The 25,218-nt window shown below is 40.8% G+C and overlaps 1 protein-coding gene across 1 annotated transcript; it reads right to left on the bottom strand.

Annotated features, from left to right (window-relative positions):
- Positions 1-14,351: 14,351 nt before the first annotated feature.
- TAT (tyrosine aminotransferase) lies at positions 14,352-24,640 on the bottom strand. The gene is made up of 12 exons (XM_012437483.3): positions 24,533-24,640; positions 23,627-23,873; positions 23,367-23,471; positions 21,337-21,404; positions 20,316-20,474; positions 19,972-20,110; positions 19,085-19,137; positions 18,139-18,291; positions 17,726-17,854; positions 17,316-17,399; positions 16,186-16,284; positions 14,352-15,767 (listed from the first exon to the last, which is right to left on the bottom strand). Exons 2-12 carry the CDS (start codon positions 23,859-23,861, stop codon positions 15,627-15,629), a joined length of 1,365 nt encoding a protein of 454 aa, XP_012292906.1. The 5' UTR covers positions 23,862-23,873; positions 24,533-24,640; the 3' UTR covers positions 14,352-15,626.
- Between the last annotated feature and the right edge of the window lie 578 nt (positions 24,641-25,218).

Raw genomic sequence — 25,218 nt, 5'->3', positions numbered from 1 at the left:
TCCGTAGGTACCTCAGGATTGAGACCAGTGTTTCTCAAGCTTTTTTTTTCCCCGTTATCATCCCCCGACCATCACTCCAGCGAGCCCTATAGACACTGTCTTTCCAATCACCACCAACCCCCATACAAAATTTTAATATCACAAACATATGCTTGGAACTGGTGGTAGCTCACACCTATAATCCCAGCACTTTGGAAGGCTGAAGCAGGTGGGTCAATTGAGCTCAGAAGTTCAAGACCAGCCTGGGCAACATGGTGAGACCCTGTCTCCACAAAAAAAAAAAAAAAAAATTAACTATGAGTATTAATGCGCACCTGTAGTCCCAGTTACTCATGAGGCCAAGGTGGGAGGATCTCTTGAGCCTGTGAGGTCCAGGCTGCAGTGATCCATGATCACATCACTGCATTCCAGCCTTTGCAATGGAGTGAGACCCTGTCTCAATACAAAACAAAACAAATATACTGTTAATTTATTTATGCCAGGTGTGGTCCCGCCTGTAATCCTAGCATTTCAGGAGACTGAGGCGGGAGGATAACTTGAGGCCAGGAATTTGAGATCAGCCTGGGTGACAGGGTGACACCCTGTCTAAAAAAAAAAGAAAGAAATTAAATTTTATATTGCTAGCTTAAAATAACATTTTCTCTTATTATTGATGAAAATTAACATTTTAAATGGTATCTCACTGTATTCATTAAAGTAATGGTAATTGTTACAACAAACAGATACCAAATGCCTGATAGCTCAAACACAACTGAAGTTTTTTCTTGCTCAAATGAAGACCAATATAGTCAATAAATGGCTCTTCTCCAAGCAGTAACTGAAGCACCCAGGCTCCTCTCATTCTATAGTCCTGCCATCTTCAACTCAAGGAAGCACTGGTCCAGTGTTTGTAAAGGATTACCAAGACAATGCTGAGGCCCTAGTGAGGCCAGAGACCAGGTACCAGTGGCACCCATTTACCTTTATTTTTACTTTAAGTATAGAAATGGAGAAGGTTCAGGATCAGATTAATCCCAGGGAGAGGCTGTGCACAGTAGATGCTATAGAATGATAAGGAAGCTAAGAAGTGGAGGTCGCTGGCAGGAAGGTGGGCAGAGTATAGCACCACGGGGAAACAAAAGAAGTGTAACAATGCAAGGGAGGTAATGGACTTGGGAAATGTTTGAAGAGATTAGAGGGCTGAACGATGTCCAGGTGTCATATTGTGAATCAGGTGGAGGGTGAGCAGCTTGCGGTTAGTAAGTTATATGACAGGACTTAAGATTCCTAAGATAGTCTAGTTCAGATGATGACAAGGAACACAGGTTTGGCTTTGGGAGTGGGTGGCCATTGTAGGGTAGAATGTATAACTCCTCAGGTTTGGAATAAGCAAGGGGACTTGACGTCAGAGTGTGGGTGAGGCCATCCACGGAGATGTTGAAATTGCCCACATATCAGGCCCTAAATAAATAAGGGAGTGTGCACAGAAATGATATAAAGTAATTCAGCACATATTTCAAAGGAAGCTGGTTATCGTGTGAGTCTCGGGGAGTATCTATATGAAACAAACAATAAGTTAAGAGTCTGGGTTATGTGGGAAAAAAGCTGTTTCAAACAGTGACTTTAGGGGAAGAGCCAAGTTACAGTTAGGGCAAAGTAGTAAACGGTTTGATAATGGCAGATAATTTTACCTGCTATGTAACAAATATTTTAAGCAGGGGAGGACGGAAGAAGGAAACGTCAGGATGGAGGAATGTAAAGGAAGCATAGAGATTTCCAAAGCAACATCACAAGACAGATATCTAACAAACATTTTTTCACATTCAGAGCCAAGCTTGCAAGAGAGTACATGAATCCCCAAAGATGCAAAAACAAACAGGGGCCTGAAAATTTGGAAAATAAGAGTATGCTTATGCTGGTACTATCTCAGTAGTCATGGGTTTCGAGTTTAACACGAGCAGAGGAGGACTTAGACCCATATAAGGCAGGGATTTAAAATTTAGACCTCTCCACAAAGCCAAGACCTTCCAAATGTTAAGTCTGAGTAACAAGATGGATTAAAAAGAAATCTTTCTTATTCTGTCCCCTGGGAAGGAAAAAGAAAATTCTCCGTGACAGTTTGTACGCACAGGCAGTCCTTTACATGAGTTTAGTGTTCAAATGTATCCTACCTGTATGGTCTGGAAACCGTGAAATTGAGAAATTCACTGAAAAGTGATCCTGATCCATTACATCTGCAGTTTTAATACTAGAAAAGAAGAAGAGAAGGGCATTGGGGAGCAACTAGCAACATGCCACATCAGTCTGTATTTTTGTGGCAGAGAAGTATGATCAATAAAATACTTTCAAAGATAAGGATAACATTAACGTAAAACTGGGGTCAAACATAAAGTAGAAATACAAGATGAAAAAATAAAATTATCCTGGCACTTTGGGAGGCCAAAAGGGTCACTTGAACCCAGGAGTTTGAGACCAGTCTGGACAACATAGTAAGACCCCAGCTCTGCAATAAATACACAAATTAGGTGCGCATGGTGGTATGTGCCTGTGGTCCCAGCTACTCAGAAGGCTGAGGTGGGAAGATTACTTGAGACCAGGAGGTCAAGGCTGCAGTTAGCTGTGATTGTGATCATGTCATTGCATTCCAGCCTGGGCAAAGAGCAAGATGCTATTTCAACAACAAAGAAGAAGGTAAATTTCTGGTAAATATCCAATATCATCTCTGTTGAAAAATGCATGCTCTAGTTAAGTGAACAAGTAAAATGACACTACAAGGAAGCAAACAAACACATCCAGAATGTAGGACATTTTATAAGACAACTATTTCTGCAACAAGTCAATGTTATGAAAAGAAAAGAAAAAAACAAGAGCTTTCTCTAAATTCAGAGAGATTTAAGCTTAAGACGTAAAACTGAAGAGTAATGATTAGATTTTGTTTGGCTCCTGATCCAAATAAACCAACTATAAGAAGACATTTTGGAAGCAACCAAAAATATCTGATTATTTAACGTGATGTAGCACTGTGGTTAAGAAATTATGTGTTTAGAGATGTGTACTGAGGTGTATGGGGAGAACTAACATGATGTCCAGGATTTGCTTTACAATTTTTTGGCAAAGAAAACAAGAAAAAGAAGGAAGGGACAAATATGGCAGTATCTTGAGAGTCATTAAATCTGAGTGATGCATATATTGGTACTAATTATACTACTGCTTCTACTTTTGTATATGTTTGAATTTTCACAGTCAAGAATTCTAAATTATTTTAGGGAGCACATGAACAAAAAAGTGTAAAAACCACTAGTTTAGCACATATGCTAATTCTGCTATTTACAGAAACATCTCATGTTTTTCTAGAAATTTCTTCTTGCTCCCAGTGTGGAAGCCCAACTGAAACTTTGCCCTGCTTCCATTATGAAATGCCAGAGTCAGTAAAAATAAGCACTTTGTACTCTTAGACGAAACAACAATGATGAGGTCACCCCATCTAGTTCTAGTTCCCAAACTAAGTGATTCCTGTAAATGTGCACTCCTTAACTTTAAAAAAATGAAGTTATCTCTGCCTTTTAGAAAGTTTATGTCTGAAATAATGTCACAATGTTTGTGACTAGATGAACATGAGAAAAGTTTACTGTTTTCCACCATGAACAGATAGATACAAACTGGTAATCTTATATGCTTTTTCTTCTCTTTAAAAACCTAAAAATCCTTTAAATGCCACACAGCTATTTGAGTTGATCTTCCCAGAGTCTAACTCCTTTATATCTTTTTTCTTCACACAAAAAAACAGTATTGCTGAGATACGATCTACATACTACACAACTCACCCACTTAAATCGTACAATTCAATGGTTTTTAGTTTCTTCAGAGTTGTGTAACCATCAGCATTATCAATTTTAGAATATATTCATCACTCCAAAATGAACCTCTGTACCCACTAGCCATTGCTCTCCACCTCCCACATATGCCCTCACCCCAGCTCTAAAAGTAACTAATCTATTTTCTGTCTCTAGGAGTGATATGGTTTGGTTCTGTGTCCCCATCCAAAACTCATGTTGAATTGTCATCCCCAGTGTTGAAGAAGGGGCCTGGTGAGAGGCAATTAAATCATGGGGGCAGACTTCCCCCTTGCTATTCGTGTGAGAGAGTTCTCCCAAGATCTGCTTGTTTAAAAGTGTTTAGTACCTCCTCCCACCCCCACTGGCCATGTGAAGATGTGCCTGCTTTCCCTTCACCTTCTACCATGTTGTAAGTTTCCTGAGGCCTCCCCAGAGGCAGAAACATATACAATCTGCAAAACCGTGAGCACAATTAAACCTCTTTTCTTTATAAATTACCCAGTCTCAGGTATTTCTTCATAGCAGTGTGAGTATGCACTAATACAGAAAATTGGTACCATACAAGTGTGGCATTAATATAAAGATACCTGAAAATGTGTAAGCAACTTTGGAACTAGATAATAGGCAGAGGTTGGAACAGTTTGGAGGGCCCAGAAGACAGGAATATGGGGGAAAGTTTAGAACTTCCTAGAGACTTGTTGAATGGTTGTGACCAAAATGCTGGACAGTGAAGTCCAGGCTGAGGAGTTCTCAGATGGAGATGAGAAACTGTGAAACCCTAATATCTGAGATAGTTCTCAGTGAATTTAGAAAGTCTATTTTGCCAACATTGAGGACACACACCCATGACACAGCCTTAGGAGGTCCTGATGACATGTGCCCAAGGTGGTTGGGGCACAGCTTGGTTTTATACATTTTAGGGAGACAGAAGACATCAATCAACATATGTAAGGTAAGCATTAGTTCTGTCTGGAAAGGCAGGACAACTCAAGCAGGGAGGAGACTTCCAGATCACAGGTAGGTGAGAGACAAATGATGGCATTCTTTTGAGTTTCTGATTAACCTTTCCAAAGGAGGCAATCAGTGTGCATTTATATCAGTGTGCATAAGGATGACTCTGAATAGAATGAAAGGCAGGTTTGCCATAAGCAGTTCCCAGCTTGACTTTTCCTTTTAGCTTAGTGACATGGGGTCCCCAAGGTATATTTTCCTGTCACAGAACTTACTGGGAACTGGAGTAAAGGTTACTCTCGCTATGCTTTAGCAAAGAGACTGGCAGAATTGTGCCCCTGCTCTAGGGATCTGTTGAACTTTGATTTTGAGAGAAATGAGTTAGGGTACCTGGCAGAAGAAATTTCTAAGCAGCAAAGAGTTCAAGATATAGCCTGGCTGCTTCTAACAGCATACACTCATATGCATGCACAAAGAGATTATCAGAAATTAAAAAGAAAGCAGAGTATAAAAGTTCAGAAAATTTGCAGCCCAGCCATGTGGTAGAAAAGTAAAACGCATTATCTGGGGAGGAATTCAAGCTGGCTGTATAAATTTGCATAAGTAAAGAGAAGTTGAATGTTAATAGCCAAGACAATGGTGAAAATGCCTCCAAGGCATTTCAGAGACCTTCATGATAGGCCCTCCCATTATAGGCCTAGAGGCCTAGGAGGAAAAATTGATTTCGTGGATTGGGCCCAGGGACCCACTACTGTGTGCAGCCTTGGGACATGGTGCCCTGTGTTCCAGCTCCTCCAGCTTCAGTTGTGGCTAAAATAACCCCAGATATGCCTTAGGCCACTGCTCCAGAGGGCGCAAGCCAAAACCTTTGGTGATTTCCATGTGATATTATGCCGTCAGGTGCACAGAGGGCAAAAGTTGTAGCTTGGGAGCCTCTGCCTAATTTCAAAAGATGTATGGTGATGCCTGGATGTCCAGACAGAAGTCTGCTGCAGAGACAGAGACCTCATGGAGAACCTCTACTAGGGCAGTGCTGAGGGGAAATGTGGAGTTGGAACTCCCACACAGAATCCTCACTGTGGCACTGCCTAGAGGAACTATGGGAAGAGGGCCACCGTCCTCCAGACCCCAGAATGGTAGATCCACTGACAGCTTGCACCATGCACCTGGAAAAGCTGCAAGCACTCAACACCAGCCTGTGAAAGCAGCCATGAGGGCTGTACCCTGCAGAGTCACAGAGGCAGAGCTGCTCAAGACTTGGGAGTCCACCCCTTGCATCAGTGTGGCCTGAATGTGAGATATGGAGTCAAAAGAGATAATTTTGGAGCCTTGATTTAATTACTGCGCTGCTGGGTTTTGAACTTGCATGGGACCTATAGCCCCTTCGTTTTGGTCATTCTCCCTTTTGGAAAGGGAGTATTTATGCAATGCCGATACCTGCATTGTATCTTGGAAGTAATTAACTTGTTTTTTATTTTACAGGCTCATAGGTGGAAGGGACTTGCCATGTCTCAGCTGAGACTTTGGACTGAAGACTTTTGAATTAATGCTGAAATCATTTAAGACTTTGGGAGGCTGTTGAGAAGGAGTGATTGTATTTTGCAGTGTGAGAAGTACATCAGATTTGGAAGGATCCGGGGACAGAATAACATGGTTTGGCTCTGTGTCCCTGCCCAAATCTCATGTCAAATTGTGATTCCCAGTATAGGAGGAGGGGCCTGGTAGGAGGTGACTGAATCATTAAAGTGGACTTCCCTCTTCCTATTTTTGTGATAGAGTTCTTCTAAGATAAGCTTGTTTAAAAGTGTGCAGTGCCTTCCCCTGCCTCCAGCCAGCCACGTGAATATGCGTCTCTTCCCTTTCACTTTCTGCCATGATTGTAAGTTTCCTGAGGCCTCCTCAGAAGAAGAGGCTTGCACAACCCACAGAATTATGAGCAGAGTTAGACTTCTTTTCCTTATAAATTACCCAGTCTCAAGTAGTTTTTTTATAACAGTGCAAGAACAGAGCAATACAATGAGTTTGCCTATTCTGGACATTTACATAAATGGAATCACACAACACATAGTATTTTTGATTACTGACATTTTCAAGATTCTTCCATGTATTATAGTAGCATGAATTAGTACTTCATTCCTTTTTGCTCCTGTATGATATTCCATTGTATACATATATCACATTTTATTTATCCAACATTTGGGCTGTTTCCATTTTCTCCTGGCTGTTATAAATAATGCTGCTATGGACATTTGCATGAAAAGTTTTTTGGACTTTTTTTTAAAAGACAGGGTCTGGCTCTGTCATGCAGGCTGAACTAACATAGCTCACTGCAGCCTCAAAATCTTGAGCTCAAGTGATCCTTGCACTTCAGTCTCCCAAGTAGCAGAAACTACAGCTACTGCACCTAGCTCTTTGAAGATTTTTGTGTGTGTGACAGGGTCTCCCTATGTTATCCAGACTGGTCTCAGACTCCTGGGCTCAAGCAATCCTCCTGCCTCCGCCTCCCGAATAGCAGTTATTACAGACACACAGTACCATGCCCAGCTGTGTAAAAGTTTTTATGGAACATACGTTTTCTTTTCTCTTGTTTTCTTTTCTCTAGGAGTAGAATTGAAAATCAGATAGTAACCATATTTTTTAAACTTTTGAGGAAATGCCAAATTGTTTTCCAAAGTGGATGCACTATTCTACATTCCCACCAGTGGTGTATGAGGATTTCAATTTCTCCACGTTATTCCCAACACTCATTATTGTCTGACTTTTCTATTACAGCCATTCTATAAGTGTGAAGAAGTATCTCATGGTTTTAATTTGCAATTCCCTAATGGCTAATGATGTTGAACAACTTTTCAAGTGTTTACTATTTCCTTGCACCTCTTTGAAAGTGATCTTTCTAAATGCCTTTGTCTCTGTCTCTTTCATCTATGCTAATAGTATCTTCAGTTAAACTCAACTTCCCCTTGCTGTAGTTCACTTAACAAGAAGATAAAAAGTAATGGCAACAAATTACTCTTTGAATTTTCCCATTCATTCATTCATCAAATAGGTACTGAGAGGCTACCCTACCCCAGTTGCTGTTCTAAGCACTGATCATATAGAAGAAAACAAAACAGACAAAAAATTATTGTCAACATGGAGCTTACATGGGCATTTTTTTATGGTGACTTTTAAAAACACATATAAAGTTTACCATGTAAACCATATTAAGTGTACAGTTCAGTAAAGTATAGTCACATTTTGTGAAATAGATCTTTAGAACTTTTTCATCTTGCAAATCTAAAACTCCATACCTATTAAACAACTCCCTTTTTCTCCTCCCCACAGACCCTAGTTTCTGTCATTCTATTTTCTGTTTCTATGAATTTGACTACTTTAGATAACTCATATAAATGGAATTATACAGTATCTGTCTTTTTGTGACTGGCTTCTTTCACTTAACACTATGTCCTCAAGGTTCAACATTCAGGATCCTGACTCAAATGAGTTCCTTCTTCTTAAGGTTCTAGCAGGGACCCTAACAACATTAATGTGGCAGTATATTTTTATAATATTTGCAAAAATAAGATATTTTAGAATTCTTTTTCTTAAAGAGAGTCCCCAGAATTTTATGACCTTCAGGCCTGGATCCACTCCTGTGTGGCACAGAGTTTTGAAAAACACTAGCCAAGGAGACCAGAGTTCCTGGGTTCCAATCATGTTACCCACTCAGGCCCAAATGGGCAGCACAGCACTTGCCCTGCTTTCTTCATGGGAGTGGGGGTGGGGTAGTGGTGGTAAATCATATCTGTGATATAGGATAATCATCACTGGTTCTCATGGCTGTTGAAGACAACACATAAAAAATGTGTTCCCCACAAAAAAAAAGTGACAGGAGGTGACATGATTTTCTTCCTTAAGTCTATATAATATGTTATTGTATGTATATACCACATTTTGTTTATCCATTCACCCCTCAGTAGACACTTTGGTTGCTTCTACTTCTTGGATATTGTTATTGTGCTGCTATGAACCTGACAGTACAAATACCTCTTTGAGACTCTGCTTTCAATTCTCTTGGATCTATACCAAGAAGTGGTATTGCTGAATCATATGGTAGTTTGGCAGTTTTCAATGGACTGCCATACTATTTTCTATAGTGGTTGCACTATTTTGCAATCCCATCACCAATGCAAAAGGATCCAGTTTCTCCACATACTCACCAACAGTTGCTATTTTGTGGGTTTTGGTGTTTTTTAAAAAATAATGGCCATACTATTTATCCTGAGGTGATATCTCAATGTGGTTTTGGTTTGAATTTCTCTAATGATTAGTGATGTTGTGCATATTTTCATATGCTTGTTGGCCATCTGTGTATCTTCTTTGGAGAAATGCCTATTCCAGTTGGTTTTTAAATTGGGTGGTTTGACTTTTTTGTTGTTGAGTTGCAGGAGTTCTTTATATATTCTGAATGTTAATGCCTCATCAGATATATAATTTTCAAATATTTTCTTCCATTCTACAGGGAGAATGACATGCCTGTTCATTTTAATTACGTTCTTTGATGCACAAAAATTTTAAAGTCCCATTTGTCCATATTTGTTTTTGTTGCCTATGCTTTTGGTGTCATATCCAAGAAATCATTGCCAAACACAATGTCATGAAGCTTTCTTCCCATGTTTTCTTCTAGGAGTTTTATAGATTGAGGTCTTACATTTAGGTCATTAGTCTAATTTTTGTATATGGTGTAAGATAAGGGCCCAGCTTCTTTTGCATGTGGATATCTAGTTTTCCCAAAACCATTTGTTGAAGGCACTTCTGTTCCCATTCAGTGGTCTTGACACCCTTGTCAAAGATCATTTGACCATATATATGAGGGTTTATTTCTTGGCTGTTCTATTTCATTGACCCATTTATCTTTTTTTATGCCAGTGCCACACTGTTCTGATTACTGTGGTTTTGTAATATCTTTTGAAATCAGGAAGTGTGACTGCATCTTTATTCTTCAATTTTTTTTTTTTTTTTTTTTTTTTTTTTTTGGTTATTCAGGGTCCCTTGAGATTTTGTATGAAGTTTTGGGTGATTGTTTTCTATTTAAAAAAAAAAAAAGCCATTGGGATTTTGATATAGATTGTGTTGAAATCTATTGATCACTGGGTAGCATCAACATCTTCACAGCATCAAGTGCTGCAATCCACGAGCGTGGGATATCTTCCCATTTATTTGTGTCTTCTTTAGTTTCTTTCAGCAATGTTTTGTAGTTTTGATTGTACAAATCTTTTACTTCCTTGGTTAGGTTTACTCCTACGTATTTTATTCTTTTTGGTACTACTGTAAGTGGAATTGTTCTCTTAATTTTCTTTTAGGATTGTTCGTTGTTAGTGTATAGAAAAGTAACTGACTTTGCATATCAATTTTATATACTACTACTTTGCTGAATTTGGTTATTAGTTCTACCAGAGTTTTGTGAAATCTTTAGGGTTTTCTCCATATAAGATCATGTCATCTGAGAACAAAGATAATTTTACTTCTTCCTTTCCAAATTGAATGCCTTTTATTTCTTTTTCCTGTATAACTGCTCTGGCTACTACTTCCAATACTATGTTGAATCAAAGTGGTGAGAGTGGGCATGCATGCTTTTTTCCTGATCTTAGAAAAAAAGCTTTTAGTCTTTCATCAAGTATGAAGTTTGATATAAGCTTTTCTTGCCCCCCGCTTTTTTTTTTGAGATGTAGTCTCGCTCTGTCACCTAGGCTGGAGTGCAGTGGTGTGATTTCGGCTCACTGCAACCTCCACCTCCTGGATTCAAGTGATTCTCCTGCCTCAGCCTCCAGAGTAGCTGGGACTACAGGCATGTGCCACCACGCCCAGCTAATTTTTGTATTTTCAGTAGAGACAGGGTTTTCCCATGTTGGCCAAGCTGGTCTCAAACTCTTGACCTCAGGTGATCCACCTATCTCAGCCTCCCAAAGTGCTGGGATTACAGGTGTGAGCTTTCATAGATGGTCTCTGATATTCCAGGAAGTTGGAACATGGGCTTTTATTATCTTGAGGTAGGTTCCTTCTGTTCCTAGTTCATTGAGTGTTTCTATCATGAAAAGGTGTCAAATCTCATCAACTAATTTTTCTGCATCAGTTGAGACAATCATGTGGTTTTTATACTTCATTCTATTAATGTGGCATATTATATTGATTTTTATATGTTGCATCTCAGTAATAAATCCCACTTGGTCATGTTGTATAATCCTTGTAACATACTGTTGAATTTGGTTTGCTAGTACGATGCTAATCTTCTCTGTATTGTTCCAATTTTAGCATATGCACTGCCAAAGGGACGCTCTTGCAATTTTACTTTTTAAATATAGTATAATGTAAAAATACATTGAATTTAGGCTATCAAACGAGTTAACAACCAAGAATTCTTTTCTACATTTGAAACACACAAAAATTAAGACACCCATGTGCTAGTTCTTCTGTTTATTGTTTTCTTTGAGGAATTGGGCATCACTTCCTGTATAATACACTCCAACCTTAACGTTTGCAAATGACTGCCTCTTTGGAAGGTGCTGTGAAACAATTTGACCTACAGAGAGCATCTGTATTTGCAGGTTCTATAACATTATATGAAACTGTTTGTAAATAAATTTGTTTAAAATAAATAATATGTACTATTCAGTTCTTTTCCAACGTATGCAATAATTCAAACTTTAAGATACGTAAAATACAATCCTTCTTGCAGAGTAATATACAGAATATGTGGAGTAATAAAGATTCTCTCCTTGACCAAACTCTAGCCAGGCTCCGAGCCATTTCTGGACTAGGCCTCAACGGACTTGAAAAAAACTCAACACAGTCTCTAACAGTTCAAGGTAGCATCTTTAGGATGACTCCAGCCTCTCTTTAAAGGGCCTGCCTGAAAAAACTCAGGCTGCCAAAGGAATTTATGTTCCAGCCAACACCTGAAGATACGGTCCTTGTTTCCCAGCCTCTGTGGGAGGATAAGAGCCTAACTTCCAGAAACACCATTTAACAAACCCAGATGGGTTTCATGTGGACTAACCCCCACCTCCCACTTTTTGTAATTTTTCACTTCCCTCACTCTTCCTAGCACCCCCTCATCCCTCTCCCCTCTCCCTAGTCCCTCATTTTTCCTTTAAAGTCTGAGTAACCTTTGTACAAATCCAAGTTGAGTTCAGTTCGCGCTGGATTCTTCCCTATTCCATTAGTATATTACTGGTTAGAACCTGTCCTAGCCGCTTTACTGTCCTGCTTTGCCTTTGACAAGAGCAGGCGAGGTGGATTCATTTTTCTTACTGAGTAGAGATCCTAACGGCAGGTACTCCGGACGGTGAGGGCCACGATTCTTTAGAGAAAAGTCTAGGGGGCAATACCATTTGAAACTAACACCAGCTAAAAGGATTTTCTGCTCTGCGTCACAACTCATGGAATTTGCGGGTTCTGATCTAGAGTTGGGAAATGTTAACAGGTGTTTAAAACGCCACGGATGTTTTGTCAACTTCCTGGAAGAATTCCACCAGTCAGAGCCCAAACCAGGGGGCAAAGAGGAAGAGGAACTCGAAGCAGGGTGTGACCAGGGTAGACAGGCTGAAAAAGGAAACAAAATTTAACATCCTAACAGAAAGCAGGAACCGAATAAAGAGACTCACCCTCGCCGGCAGCTCAGATTCTACGCGGGCGCTCAGAGCGGCGCCTTGTTGCCTAGCGACAGCGCCTGCGTACTGAGCAACACAGGACTCGTAAACTTGCATCTGCGCCTGCGCAGCCGCGGGTCGCCGGATCCGGATGTGCCTGCGGCTGCTGTGGGACGCTTGTTGGCAGCCTGTCTTGGTACTGTCTAGTTATCCGGTGGGCGGTGCTTGGACACAGAAAGAAAAGTTGAATTCGCAGCTGAGAGCCCTCGTCTCTGATTTTTTTTTTTTCTTTTTTTTGAGACGGAGTCTCGCTCCGTCGCCTGGGCTGGAGTGCAATGGCGCGATCTCGGCTCTCTGCAACCTCCGCCTCCCGGATTCAAGCGATTCTTCTGTCTCAGCCTCCCGAGTAGCTGGGATTACAGGCGCGCACCACTACGCCCGCCTAAACTGTATTTCTAGTAGAGACGGCGGTTTCACCATGTTGGTCAGGGTGGCCTCGAACTCCTGACCTCGTGATCCGCCCACCTTGGCCTCCCAAAATGCTGGGATTACAGGCCTGAGCCATCGCACCTGGCCTTCTCCGATTGTTATACGTATTATTTGTGTTATCTGAAAACATTCTGACGCCACCACCCAAAGCAACTGGCAGTTGACTTTTGGGAATTTTAAGCTTGTGTGGGAAGTAGCTGCCACCCGGGAATTCCTTTTTTATCTAGAGACACCCATGACGTAGGGGACACTCCCGCAATGCCATCCCTCCTTTGACTTTCATTGCGTGCAGAATGATAAAGTTGAGTAGTAGTTTATTTGAAAAAAAGGAAAAGTACACACACATGCTTACATAGGCACAGGATATATGACCAGCAACTGATAACTGATTCCCTCAGGGGAGAAGAAACTGGGTGGCTGAAGGACGGGGATGAGAAAGGACTGTTGTGTTAGTTTGTATCGTTTGAAATTGTCCAGTGTACATGTGTTCTTTTTAAATGTTTGAAGGGCCATTGACTCTCTTATCAAAATGTAAATACCATGGAAACTTGGGAATTTAAGAGGTCTAAGTAGAATTCTATAATGTGCTGGATAGAATTATCTGTACGTGTGAAGCTAAAATGTCTTTTGTAAATCGCTGAGTCTTCCTGTTTATTTCTGGATAGAGATCTTTGGGGGCTCGGATGAAGGAACAGGAAAAGAGGAGCCAGGCTTTTTTGGAAAATTGTCGGCGGCGGTGGCATACAGGAAACTGAAATCTTTAATTTCATTCTTTGTATATTCATTTTGGATTTGCTGAAGAAAATTAAAAGGTAAATTTTGCTGTGAGCTCACTGAACTCAAATTGAAAGGGGACATTTGCTGTTTATTTTTGTGAAGGACATTAATTGGGTGTGACTGGCAGGGTTGAGACCTGAAGTTCCTCTTCTAGATAAGGAAAATTTCCCTTGGTGAGAAATCTCCAGACTGGTTATGATAGATTCCTAATCCCCCAACCTTGAAAGGTTAACTTCAGGCTCCCTCCTCTAAGGGAAGTGCTGAAGACAAATTAAACAGGCAACTCTGTCTATGAAGATTTGCTAACAAAAAGCTCATGCTGAAAGAACATATGGGACACTTCTCATTTGCTGGGTCAAGCCAGAGCAGTCAACTTTGTGACCTAGTGAGTGGTTAGCGGACCTAGGCAAGGGGTAGGAACTTGGGACCAGAGGTTAGGGATTCAAAAAGTTGAAAATGTAAAGACAAAGGCCAGAGGTTATAACTTGTTGCCTCTTGATTTGTAAGTAGGAAGCCAGAAGTTGAGTTCCCAAATAAAATGTTTTAGGAATTGTGGTTCTTAAGTAACTCCAAAAGTCAGTACATTTACAAAGAAGTAAATGAAACCTCATAGGTAATGGAAATGGGACTGAGCAGTGCCTAGAATTAGAAATTCTCACACAGAAGAGAAAAAAACACATCACAGCAGAGCCATACTTCGTAAAATTTATTTAAAAAAAAAAACACACAGAAAAACAATAATTTATGCCCTTGGCAAAATAAAAGATCTTGTCAATATAAATGTTTCTTAGAAAATATATGAAAAGATAATATATATTAATAAATCAATATTAACATCATAGCAAAAGTAATAATTATTCTATAACAATGACAAGTGAAGATATTTCTGGCCCTTACATAGTAGTATTTCTTGAAGGTCTCTGATTCCTACTTGCTCTAGTACAGATGTGCTGTCACTTTAAGAAAGCCTGATGCCTGATCTTTAAGAAAGATGTGGTGGCTCACACCTGTAATCCCAGCACTTTGGGAAGCTGAGGCAGGGTAGGCGTGGGGGAGAGGGGGAAGACTGCCTGAGGTCAGGAGTTTGAGACCAGCCTGGCTAACATGGTGAAACTTCATCTCTACTAAAAATACAAAAATTAGCCGGGTGTGGTTGCACACACCTGTAATCCCAGCTACTCGGGAGGCTGAGGCAGGAGAATCACTTGAACCCAAGAGGTGGAGGTTGCAGTGAGCCGAGATCACACCACTGCACTCCACCCTGGTTGACAGAGCAAGACTCCGTCTCCAAAAAAAAAAAAAAAAAGAAAGAAAGCCTGATGATGCACACAAATCTAAATTTAGGAAGTTGATCAATTGATCAATTAAAGGATATTTATTTGCATCACAAAATAATTCTTTACTCCCCCCAAAAATCAAAAGTTCAAATAGCAACTTTTCCTAATGTATTTAAAATGTAATTAACCAAATACATGTGTCTCCAACTCCTTCCTAGTTAGGATCCTAACTAGAAGCAGTAAGAGAGTTGAGCTCCAGACCTGCCTGGACAGAGTATGTTCTTTTTTAGAGTCTGAGGAAATGGTTGGGGGCACAAGTTCTCTCAATCTTTTATTTTTCCCACATCCTGAGCTCTCATTTTCTTGTCTCATCTGCTTTCTGGTAAACTTTGTTCACCTGGTACTTTCAAGAAAAAAGGAGGAAATCTTAAGAGAGAGAGACAGATGAATGAATTAGTGAGTCACTCCAGTAGCGCATAGCAAGGGAGAATCTGGGATGTGTATGTGGATGAGGAATATCTGAGTGTGGTTGTGGTTGTACTTGGGGAAAAGCAGGAGCAATCTTGAAGTCTTGACATGGTGCATTTGAGGCCCCTCTCCCAGTAGGGCCACCTAACTCCCTGAGGAGCTGCAAGGCCTAGTCCAGCCCTCCCCAGATGGGACACTTCCTCAGAAGAATGGATGCAAGCCTATTTATCACACTCCTCCTGACTGCCTTCAGCACAGTGGTAGTGCTGCTCACAGAACTCCTGGATCCGGCTACACGCCTCCAGCATTATCACCTCAGGGACTGTGATGACCACTCGGATGAAATTCGAGTACTCGAAGCACTGCAAAAAAGAGAGCCTGTTATTTTCAGAGCAATTGAGTCTGGTACTGGACCACCCTAAAATGGTCAGGACCCTGATCTACAAGAAGTGGTACCATTTCATCAGCGCCATCAGTTCATTCAGTTCCTGTCACTAGGATGCTAAGTCAGCAACTGAGTTCGTTCATCTTAGAATGACTCTATTTCCTCTCACCTAGAATGTTTGTTTACAGCTTTTCTTCCCAGGATGGATGGGATTATTAAGGGGGTGGGGGCAGAAACAAATTTTAAATAGGAACCATGAGACACATCAGTTTGAATCTTATCAAATGAGAAGACATTTTGGTGGAGGAGAAAAGATCACACGAAAAACCAGCTCAGAGGTTGCTGCTGGGGCCCTAGAAACTGTTGAGAATGTCCTGAGAGACACAGGCACCCACCGTTGCTGGGAGGCAGTGGACAGACTGCTCAGCAACTAACCGCTCCGTGAACTCCACGTCGTTCTCAAATTCCGGGAAATGTTCCATCTCAATTCCAACCTATACCAACAGGAGGGAGAGGCCAACTTATCAGAAGGAGGGAGAACCAGCCAACTTCCTATGCCAGAAATTAAGGTAGGGGCTACTTTTAAAGATATCTTGGAACTGTACTACTGATAACTGATAAATAAGAGTGCTTACACTTCAGGAATTTTTCTCAGGGAAGAGAGCATATATTTTTATTAATAGTTTATTAAAAGAGTTCCTTCCCGGACACTGATAAATAAAAGCTGGAAACAGAATGCTAGTATGTCTCAAAAGAGACAGTATTGGCATTAGGGCCCGGCAATTCTTTATGGCATGAGACTAGCCCACCCACTGCAGGATATTTGACATCCCTTACCCACAGAATGACAGCCCCAGTCATTCTGAAAACAAACAAAATTCCCATACATTCCCAGATATTCCTAGGGAACCAGTATCACTCCCAGTTGAGAATTACAGTGGTATGAAAAGCCTCTTATTTGTGTCTTAAATCTTCCCTGTACCTACATAGATAAAATGATTCTCTGTACTCAAGAATTAAATTTTCTTTTTTTCTTTTTAGATGGGGTCTCACTCTGTCTCCCAGGCTGGAATGCAGTGGCGCAATCATGACTCACTACAGCCCTTGACCTCCCAAGCTCAAGTGATTCTTCCGTCTCCACCTCCCAAGTAGCTGGGACTATAGGAGCAAGCCACCATGCTGGCTAACTTTTTTATTTCTTGTGGAGACAATATGTTGCTCAGGCTGGACTCTAACTCCTTTGCTCTAGTGATCCATCCACCTTGGCCTCCCAAAGTGCTGGGACTGCAGGCATGAGCCACCATGCTCTGCGTACTTAAGTATTTTAAAGAATTTTATGAGAACTGATAGAGGTTAAATTACCTCAGTGGGACAATTCAGAATAAGACAATTCCTGAACTGCCTGGCTCAGGCGCCTAGCTGGTCGTCTTTGTGCCCTGTGTAAGTGCCTGTGGCAGTTCTGCTGAGTGACTGCCCATTGCCTTACAACATGCATAGACCTAGTGCCTGCCACCCACATACTCACCATGAGGTACATGGCCCCAGAAGGGTGGATTGGCCGGAGTCCAGGGATGGCAGCCAGTGCCCCATAACAGAGATCAGCATTGGACTACAAGAGGAGGCAAGAAGAAATCAAGGATTGAAATTTAAGTAAAAGAAAAACCAAGTCATTAAAAATAGACCCCTCATTGAAGACTGGGAATGTAGGTGTGATGGCATGAGGAGTCTAAGAGAAAAATCTCTCTCACTTGAAGCTTTCAGCCAGGGGCAGAGAGAATGGCCAGAAGTGAGAAATGTGTGGGCGGATGCTTACACTGATGCCATATCCTAATATTAGAACATGGCTCCAGAAAGAAGAACCAATTATTCCTAATTCCATGGGCTGCATTCTCTGACTCCCAAACTCCCAAAGTGGAGAGCAGGAGCTGGCCTTACCTTGAGGAAGCTCAGAGTGTTCTGGTAAAACTCTTGCGGGGTGCACCGTAGGATGCTTTTTAGAGCTCCCTGGACAATGGTACAGGGTCCCAAGATGCACTGACTCAGCTTCACCAGCCCATCTCGGATCTAAAAGACCCCCACAAGAAACACGTTGTTTAGCTTTTCTTAAGCATCCCTGTCTTCAGGTTTCTTGTTCTGACCTTTCTATCAGATTCTTATTCTTGGGAAGTGATGGTACCTAGTGGCATTCTTAGATCAGACCCTCTGGGTTCGTAGCCCAGCTCTCCCACATACCTGCTGTGTGACTGACCAGGAGAAAGAGGAGGAAAAAAAAGCCTACCTTGTCCCCACTGTGCTCACAAAGTAAATATATACCCTAAATTAGACATACTCTTTCATACTGTTCTCACCTCATTGCCAAAAATGTCTCTTCGGTCATGAATGAGGATCCAGCCCAACCTCCAGCCAGGAACCAGCCAGCGCTTGGCCAGCCCTCCACAGGACAGGATGGGGACATCGGTGCTGAGGGTGGCCATTGGTTCATATTTGCAATCCGAAAACACCTGAGAAGAAGCGCTTGTTATGGTTGCCTTCTCTACCTCTCACCGCAATCCCAGATCCCATGCCTCCCACCCTTTTCCTTCTATCACTAGGGACAGGGCCTGGAATTAATGGGATCATCCCTACCCTGAAGCATGATTGGGATTGCAAGAGGCTTCGAAGGGGACTACACAAACACATTTAATTTGGTGTCTGGACTGGAATAAAGGAAGCCTAAAATGCAGAAACTAGGAAACTGACCCTAGCCCGGTAATGATATGTACAACTCCATGAAGCTGGCTCTATGAAATTTGTGTCTATAGGACTTACAGATTTAAAAGTAAAGATGAGTCCACAATTCCTTATCGAAATTCCTGGGACCAGGTATGTTTCATAATGAAGAATGTCTGGGCTTTAGAAAGGCCATGAAGCACATTTACCATACATCATGTAACATTCCCAGAGCTGTCTAGGATAGCATTCCTAATCAAGAATATCAGGATCTCTGCCACTTCCCCCATACTCTTTAACAAATACATAGATCCATAAGTGGGATAAATAAAAATCTACAAATATCAAGTCAAATCAGGTTTTGCAACCAAATGAATTCCAAGAGTCTTTGTATTTCCTAAGTTCTTTGGGTTTTGGAAAACTGGCTAAGGAGTTGTGGGTCTGTATGTTTGTTAAAAGTGCAGGGATACTGATTTGCTGTACTGAAATGATTAGGAGTTGCTTCTGATTATTCCACTTCTCAAGTTCCCATAAAATAATTTGAGGTTAAGCTTATTGTACTGATATATCCTGATCAAGACTCACCATGTCTCCATAGATCTCATCAGCTAAGATGGGGACACACTGCCTTGCAGCCACTGAAAATAAAAGAAACATGCCAAAATCAGTTTTACTGTGAATTGCTTTATCACATAATAGTCACATCATATCATGTAATTTCCCTATCCCATAATATTAAGAACTTACAGTTCTTAAAGAAGACAGAAAGCGCAAACAAAGTGTGCTTTGCGTTTCATGTTTGTGTGTTTTGTCCTATTTAAGAACTGTAATTTTTTTTTTTTTCAGATGGAGTTTCGCTCTTATTGCCCAGGCTGGAGTGCAATGGCACACTCTCAGCTCACCGCAACCTCCGCTTCCCAGGTTCAAGCGATTCTACTTCCTCAGCCTCTCGAGTAGCTGGGATTACAGGCATGTGCCACCACACCCTGCTAATTTTTTGTATGTTTAATAGAGACGGGGTTTCTCTCTGTTGGTCAGGCTGGTCTTGAACCCCCAACCTCAGGTGATCTGCATGCCTTGGCCTCCTAAAGTGCTGGGATTATAGGCATGAGCCACCATGCCCAGCCAAGCACTTTAAATTCTTAAGATATTCTTCCAGAGTGCAGAGACTGAATTCGCCATTTAAGTAACTAGATATTTCAGACCCTCTCTTCAACATGATGGGAGTGATGAAGAGGCAAGTATTATTTCTTTTTCTCCTGGGAGTGATTAAGAGGCAAATATTTTTACTCTTTCTTTTTCTAGCCAAGTTCTACCACTCCTATGGCACAGTATTGATGAGAGACATCAGTGGAGTTCCCCACCTCCACCGCAGGCTTAGAACTTAGGGAATGACTATTTTTTTGTCCTTCCACACAACAGCTGAAGGATTCTGTCCCCATCTCATCCTCTGTGAAGTCTACTGGATTTACCTGCCAGAATCTTCTGAAGATGACGTTTGCTGAACACTGACCCACAGGGGTTTGATGGATTATTGACAATGAGACAAGCTGTCTTTTCATCAATCAGAGATTCCAGTTGTTTCAGGTCAATTTCCCAAGACTTCTCTGGCTGGAGAGAAAGAAAAGATGAAACTAAGATGATTCTGAAACATTTAGGGGGAATCCCCACTTATCTCAAGGGAGCAATGTAAGCAATAAAGTGTGTCTCTGGGTTCAACCACCATTTTGAGACCTTCCTCTGCTGAAGTAATAGTCATATATTTTTTACAGGTTAGTAACTGAGCATTTGAGTCCAAAATTAAAAAGTCATTTACCAACAAATTGTAGAATTTGACCTCAATTCCCATAGATTCAGCCAGAGTCCTGTAGAGAGAGAAACCAGGTCTCGGAACCAGGATGTTTTGCCCTGGGTTGGCCAACACAGCTAAACAAAGTTCAATAGCTTGACTACAGCCACTTGTCAGAATGACATCCTGTGAAGGAAATAAAAGGTTAATTTCATTAGGGGTTCCAACATCAACAGGAGAAAAGAAGTTGTCAGATGTGTGAGTTGGGAACAATTGTGAACTTCCTTTAACAAGTTGTAAGTAGAAGGAAATGTACTAAGCCAAAACCAGAAGAAATTCATATATATTAATAACTATTATGGAAATGTTGGCCACTTAAACAAATCACTTTAAAAACGACAGGTTGGCTGTGACTCAGCAGACTTCCATGAGAGAGCATGCTGGCCTTGGACTTTTTTCACCTGGTTATTTATTTACTTTTGGCCAGAGATTTGAAGCCCGGCTCTTCTCTGACATACACACAGCATTTTCTAACGGACACATATTATGTTAGAAAATGCTGACCCCATACTGTAGACGACAGAGGGAAGGACATCATTTAAACTTGGCACGGCCATCAATTCAGTATGTCCTGGTGCTTCTGTCTTTCTCTCTAAATGACCTTACAGTAAATGAGAAAAGCTACAAATAATAATTGTTTTAAAACCTATTGGTAAAATTTAAAAAAATAATTTTTTGGTGTTTATGAGTTGTTCTCATATGATCTTTTATAGACAACCAAATATACATGCTCTCTGGATCCTTTTGGCCTCCTTGAGACAGACACCACATTAAGTTGTATGAGACGGTCCTTAACACACTGTAATGCCATTAGACTATAATCACTGATTCGTGACCCCAGCTATATGAGAGGTCTTCAAATTGCTAAAGAAAAATTATTTTCAGCTTTTTCCCCTCTGACACCTATACTTCTTGTGGAACAGAAATAAGGAAAAGGGGATAGTCTGCCCTAAATTGCTTCAGAGCTGGTACCTTGTATAAGGCTCACCTTAGCTTCTAGGGGTGCCTCAGAACAGTGGTAATAAGATGCAATCTCCTCCCGACTGGATAGGTAGCCTGAAAGAAAAGAGTGGAAAGTGGAGGTTTTTTTGATTTTTAGAGACGGTGTCTCATTCTGTCACGCAAGCTTGAAGTGCAGTGGCACAGTGATAGCTCATTGCAGCCTCAAACTCCTGGGCTCAAGGGATCCTCCCAACTCACCCTCCTGAGTAGCTGAGACAATAGTTATGTACCCCATACCAAGATAATTTTTATTTTTATTTTTACTTATTTTTTTTTGTGGAGACAGAATCTCCGTCTGTTGCCCAGGCGGATTTCAAACTCCTAGGCTCAGGGGATCCTCCCACCTCAGCCTCCTGAAAGTGCTGAGATTACAGGGATGAGCCACTGTGCCTGGCCTGAAGGTGGAGTTTTCATCCCTCAATTGACAGCTGTGTCCTGGAGGGCCAGCATGGGCTTCAGGCTGCCTCTGCCCCTGCTCAGAGGGCATTCTATATAGTTCAACTCTCAGCCACTGTGGATAAAGGAGATTCACTTCACAATTTTATGTACTACAATTTTAGTATAAGCACAAATGTATAAACATAAACACTAACAAGGAAGAGCTCCCCAAATACTCTGCACCATCTTGATTTCTGCAATTATGTTTTATTCTGTGTAAAATAAGGATTTCTATTATTCCTAAATGTACTTTAAGGACTGTATTTTTTAAGAAGTTGTAATCAATGCATTCAATTCATGTGGTCCATTTTAAGTTTTTTATGTTATGTAATATTGCTATCAGTAATTTTTGTACAAATTTTTATTTCATGTTATTTTTGTCCAATATTTCCAAATGTTAGCTTATAAGCTTGCAATATCAGCAGTTTCATGCCCGTTACAATATTTTGCAAAATGTATGTTCAAAAAGACAAGTTAGCAAGGCTAGAGGTACTATTTCATAATGTTTACTAACTTAATAGGTATAGACGTGTCTCTCAGAATTATATAAATCAGCACTTCCTTAATTATTAATGGGGAGGAACACTTTTCTAAACACATATTACCACCTGTATCTCCTTTGGAATGAAATGTTCTGAATCTTTGAACATTCGTCAAATGGAGACTTGATTTTGGTTTTTCAGGTTAAATTCGTTTCCCAATGCTTTGGATATTAAAGTCATTATAAATGTCTTTTATAACTTAAATTTTGGTCTTGATTTTGTTTTGATTTTTGTTGTATGAAACTTTATAAAATGTAAGTCATCAACCTTAAAACCACGAAGTCCCCGATATAACTCTTTAAAGTGTTTTTAAAATTTGATTTTATCATGAAACTGGGGTTTTATTCTGCATTTAGAATTGTTTCTATGTACACATAAGGAAAAAAAATGTGCAACACTGAAAGTCAAGGAATCATGTACTTTACCAAAATATTCAGGGCAGAAATTTTTAATAGAGAGAATTAAACCTAAAAAGAAGTAATTTCTATCTATCAGAAACAACCTTCTATCTTTCAATTTGACAGCCCATTTTTTCTTGTTCTTGAGGGTTTCTTTAACCTCTTGAGTCTTAAACGGTAACAATTGCATTTCAATGTGCTCAGGACCATAATGAAAATAGGCCCTCAACACATAGAGAAGAAGAAATGAAGCAAAGGAGCTATGTACACAGGGTAATAAGTAAAACCATTTAGCACCTGGAAGTCTTAATAAACACAAAGTTCCTGCCAGACTCAAGACCTTCATATTAGAATTAGTAATGATAGGGGGTGACCTTTATTTGACAAATAAGTATGTTTGGGAGCCTAGAGGGAAAGTGCCCATATGCCAAAGGAAGTCAGGAAAGAAGCTGGACCTTGATGCCTTGTATTTAAGCATCCCGAGACCCCTTTCCCAAATACAAAGGACCATGTAATCTTAGCGTCTCCTTAGAAATTATGCATCAGGAAAGTGAAGAGAATTGCTAGACATTTGGTCCTGTTATAACAGCACTAAACATTGGGCAGCCACCAGGTACAGAGTCTCAGGAGGAGCTTACCAATGGATGGGGCATAGCCATTATATTTGCCCGAGTCCAGGGCATCTCTCATTGCCTGGGTAACTTCAGGGTCTGTAGACAGGTTTCCAAACACAGTAGGGTCCCCTTTTTATGGAATGAAAAAACAAAAGGAACCAAGAGATTACTCTCCCATATTCAGTATTCAGACTCACCCCCCCACCTCCCGTCTTCTCCAACCAGCCTGTGAATATGAGAGTAGAGGGGACTATGACATTCCCTCCGTAGTGTCCCCAACTCACCAATGGACAGAGAAATCATGGTTTTGTTTGGATTTGGTTTCACCTTCATGTTGTCCACAATGGCTCGGATGGGGTTGAAAGTTTTGTTGGCCATGTCTGAGGGCCTCACGGACCACCTGGCCTTCCTGCCTTTCATTTTTCCCGGCACAGAGCTTCTCCCACCAACGTTGACATGCACGTCCAGAATTGAGGGGAGGTTGCCCTTGCTGTTCATCTGAATCACGTATGGGTCCATCAATAGTGAAGCCTGAGAGGGGGAAGAAGGTCCCTGTGATGTTGGAAACATAGCACTGGTGGAGAGAGGAACTACATTTGGACCTAAACATCAGGGTGACTTCACTGAAAGTGTCTTTCCAAACTCTCTTTCTTTTTTTTTTCTACTTTCTCTTGTAAAGTAGCTTTACTATGAAAGAGGGGAGTTTTTTTTTTAAACTTAAAAACTTAAGAGAGTTTTTAAGAAATTTTACTAAGATGGAAAATAAAGCAAGAACTCATTCTACAGTGTTAGTAGAAAGCATTCAGTTGAATACTTAAGTAGGATTTGCTACACGCACCTGTAATTCCTGTCAAAGCTTAACCATGCTTTGTGTGAAACCAAGAAGGAATAATAGGAAAATTGTTAATCATCAAAGCATAGGTGCTCCCTCATTTCCATGCGAGCCTATCCAACAAAATCGACTTAACGCTTTAACAATCTGCGCTTTGTCATCTGCAGTGGACCAGGAAGAACTACTACTCCACCTTATTAGAAGTTCCATGTAAATATCATTGTTAGTAAAAGTAAAACCCTATACCATAAGCATCTTACAGCCCTGGTTGGAACAAGAAATACATACACCAAAAAGAAAAAAGTAAACAGCCCAATCAATCACCACCACCTGATCAGCTTGGGCTTGAGATTTTTACCTTCCAAGTAAAGGAGAAGCAGCCTCCAAGAAGCCAACTCCTAAAGCTCCCTTAGCTCTTCTTTGGCAGGTTTCAGTGGCAATGAACTCAGATGCAAATCCAGACTCCTGAAATAGTCTCCACAAATGGGCGTTGGGCCTGAAACGTTCATGCCATTGGTTGGGAATGAGAGCTCAGCAGCCAGCCCTCCCCTCAGCTTCTTCCCTCCTCTCCCCTCCTCATTGCCTCTCATCCCTAAGCCCACCTCCCACCCTCAAAGCAGGAATTCATCCTCACTTCAAACATCTGGAATTCTCCTGTGTTAACTCTTTCTGGGCATTTGGTGAGATGGTTTGAGAACATTTACTGTCAAAGGGTAGTTCTGATTACAATTGATAGTTTTTATTAAATTTTTTTGTTGTTGTTACAAGATGACCTGTTAAAATTTTAACAGTGCAGAAATACATAAAGTAAGAAGTGAGCATTCTTCCCTGCACCTGCTCCCTATACACTTCATTCTCACTCCCAGGGGTAGGCAGTGGTAATGATCGGGCTCTTTCTCTCCATTCAGAGATACATACATAGCTATAAATACATAATTTTGTAGATTTCAAAACACAGATAGGATCGTGCTCTACACCTTGTCGAGTAACTTTTTTTTTTTTTTTTTTACTTCCTACATCTTGGACTCCTTTCCTTGTCAGTCC

Source organism: Aotus nancymaae, unplaced genomic scaffold (genome assembly GCF_030222135.1).
Source record: "Aotus nancymaae isolate 86718 unplaced genomic scaffold, 86718_ANA_hifiasm-v0.15.2.pri h1tg000030l, whole genome shotgun sequence".
Taxonomy (NCBI): domain Eukaryota; kingdom Metazoa; phylum Chordata; class Mammalia; order Primates; family Aotidae; genus Aotus; species Aotus nancymaae.
Note: the sequence above shows the minus strand (reverse complement) of the source record. Positions and strands in the feature narration are given on the sequence as shown.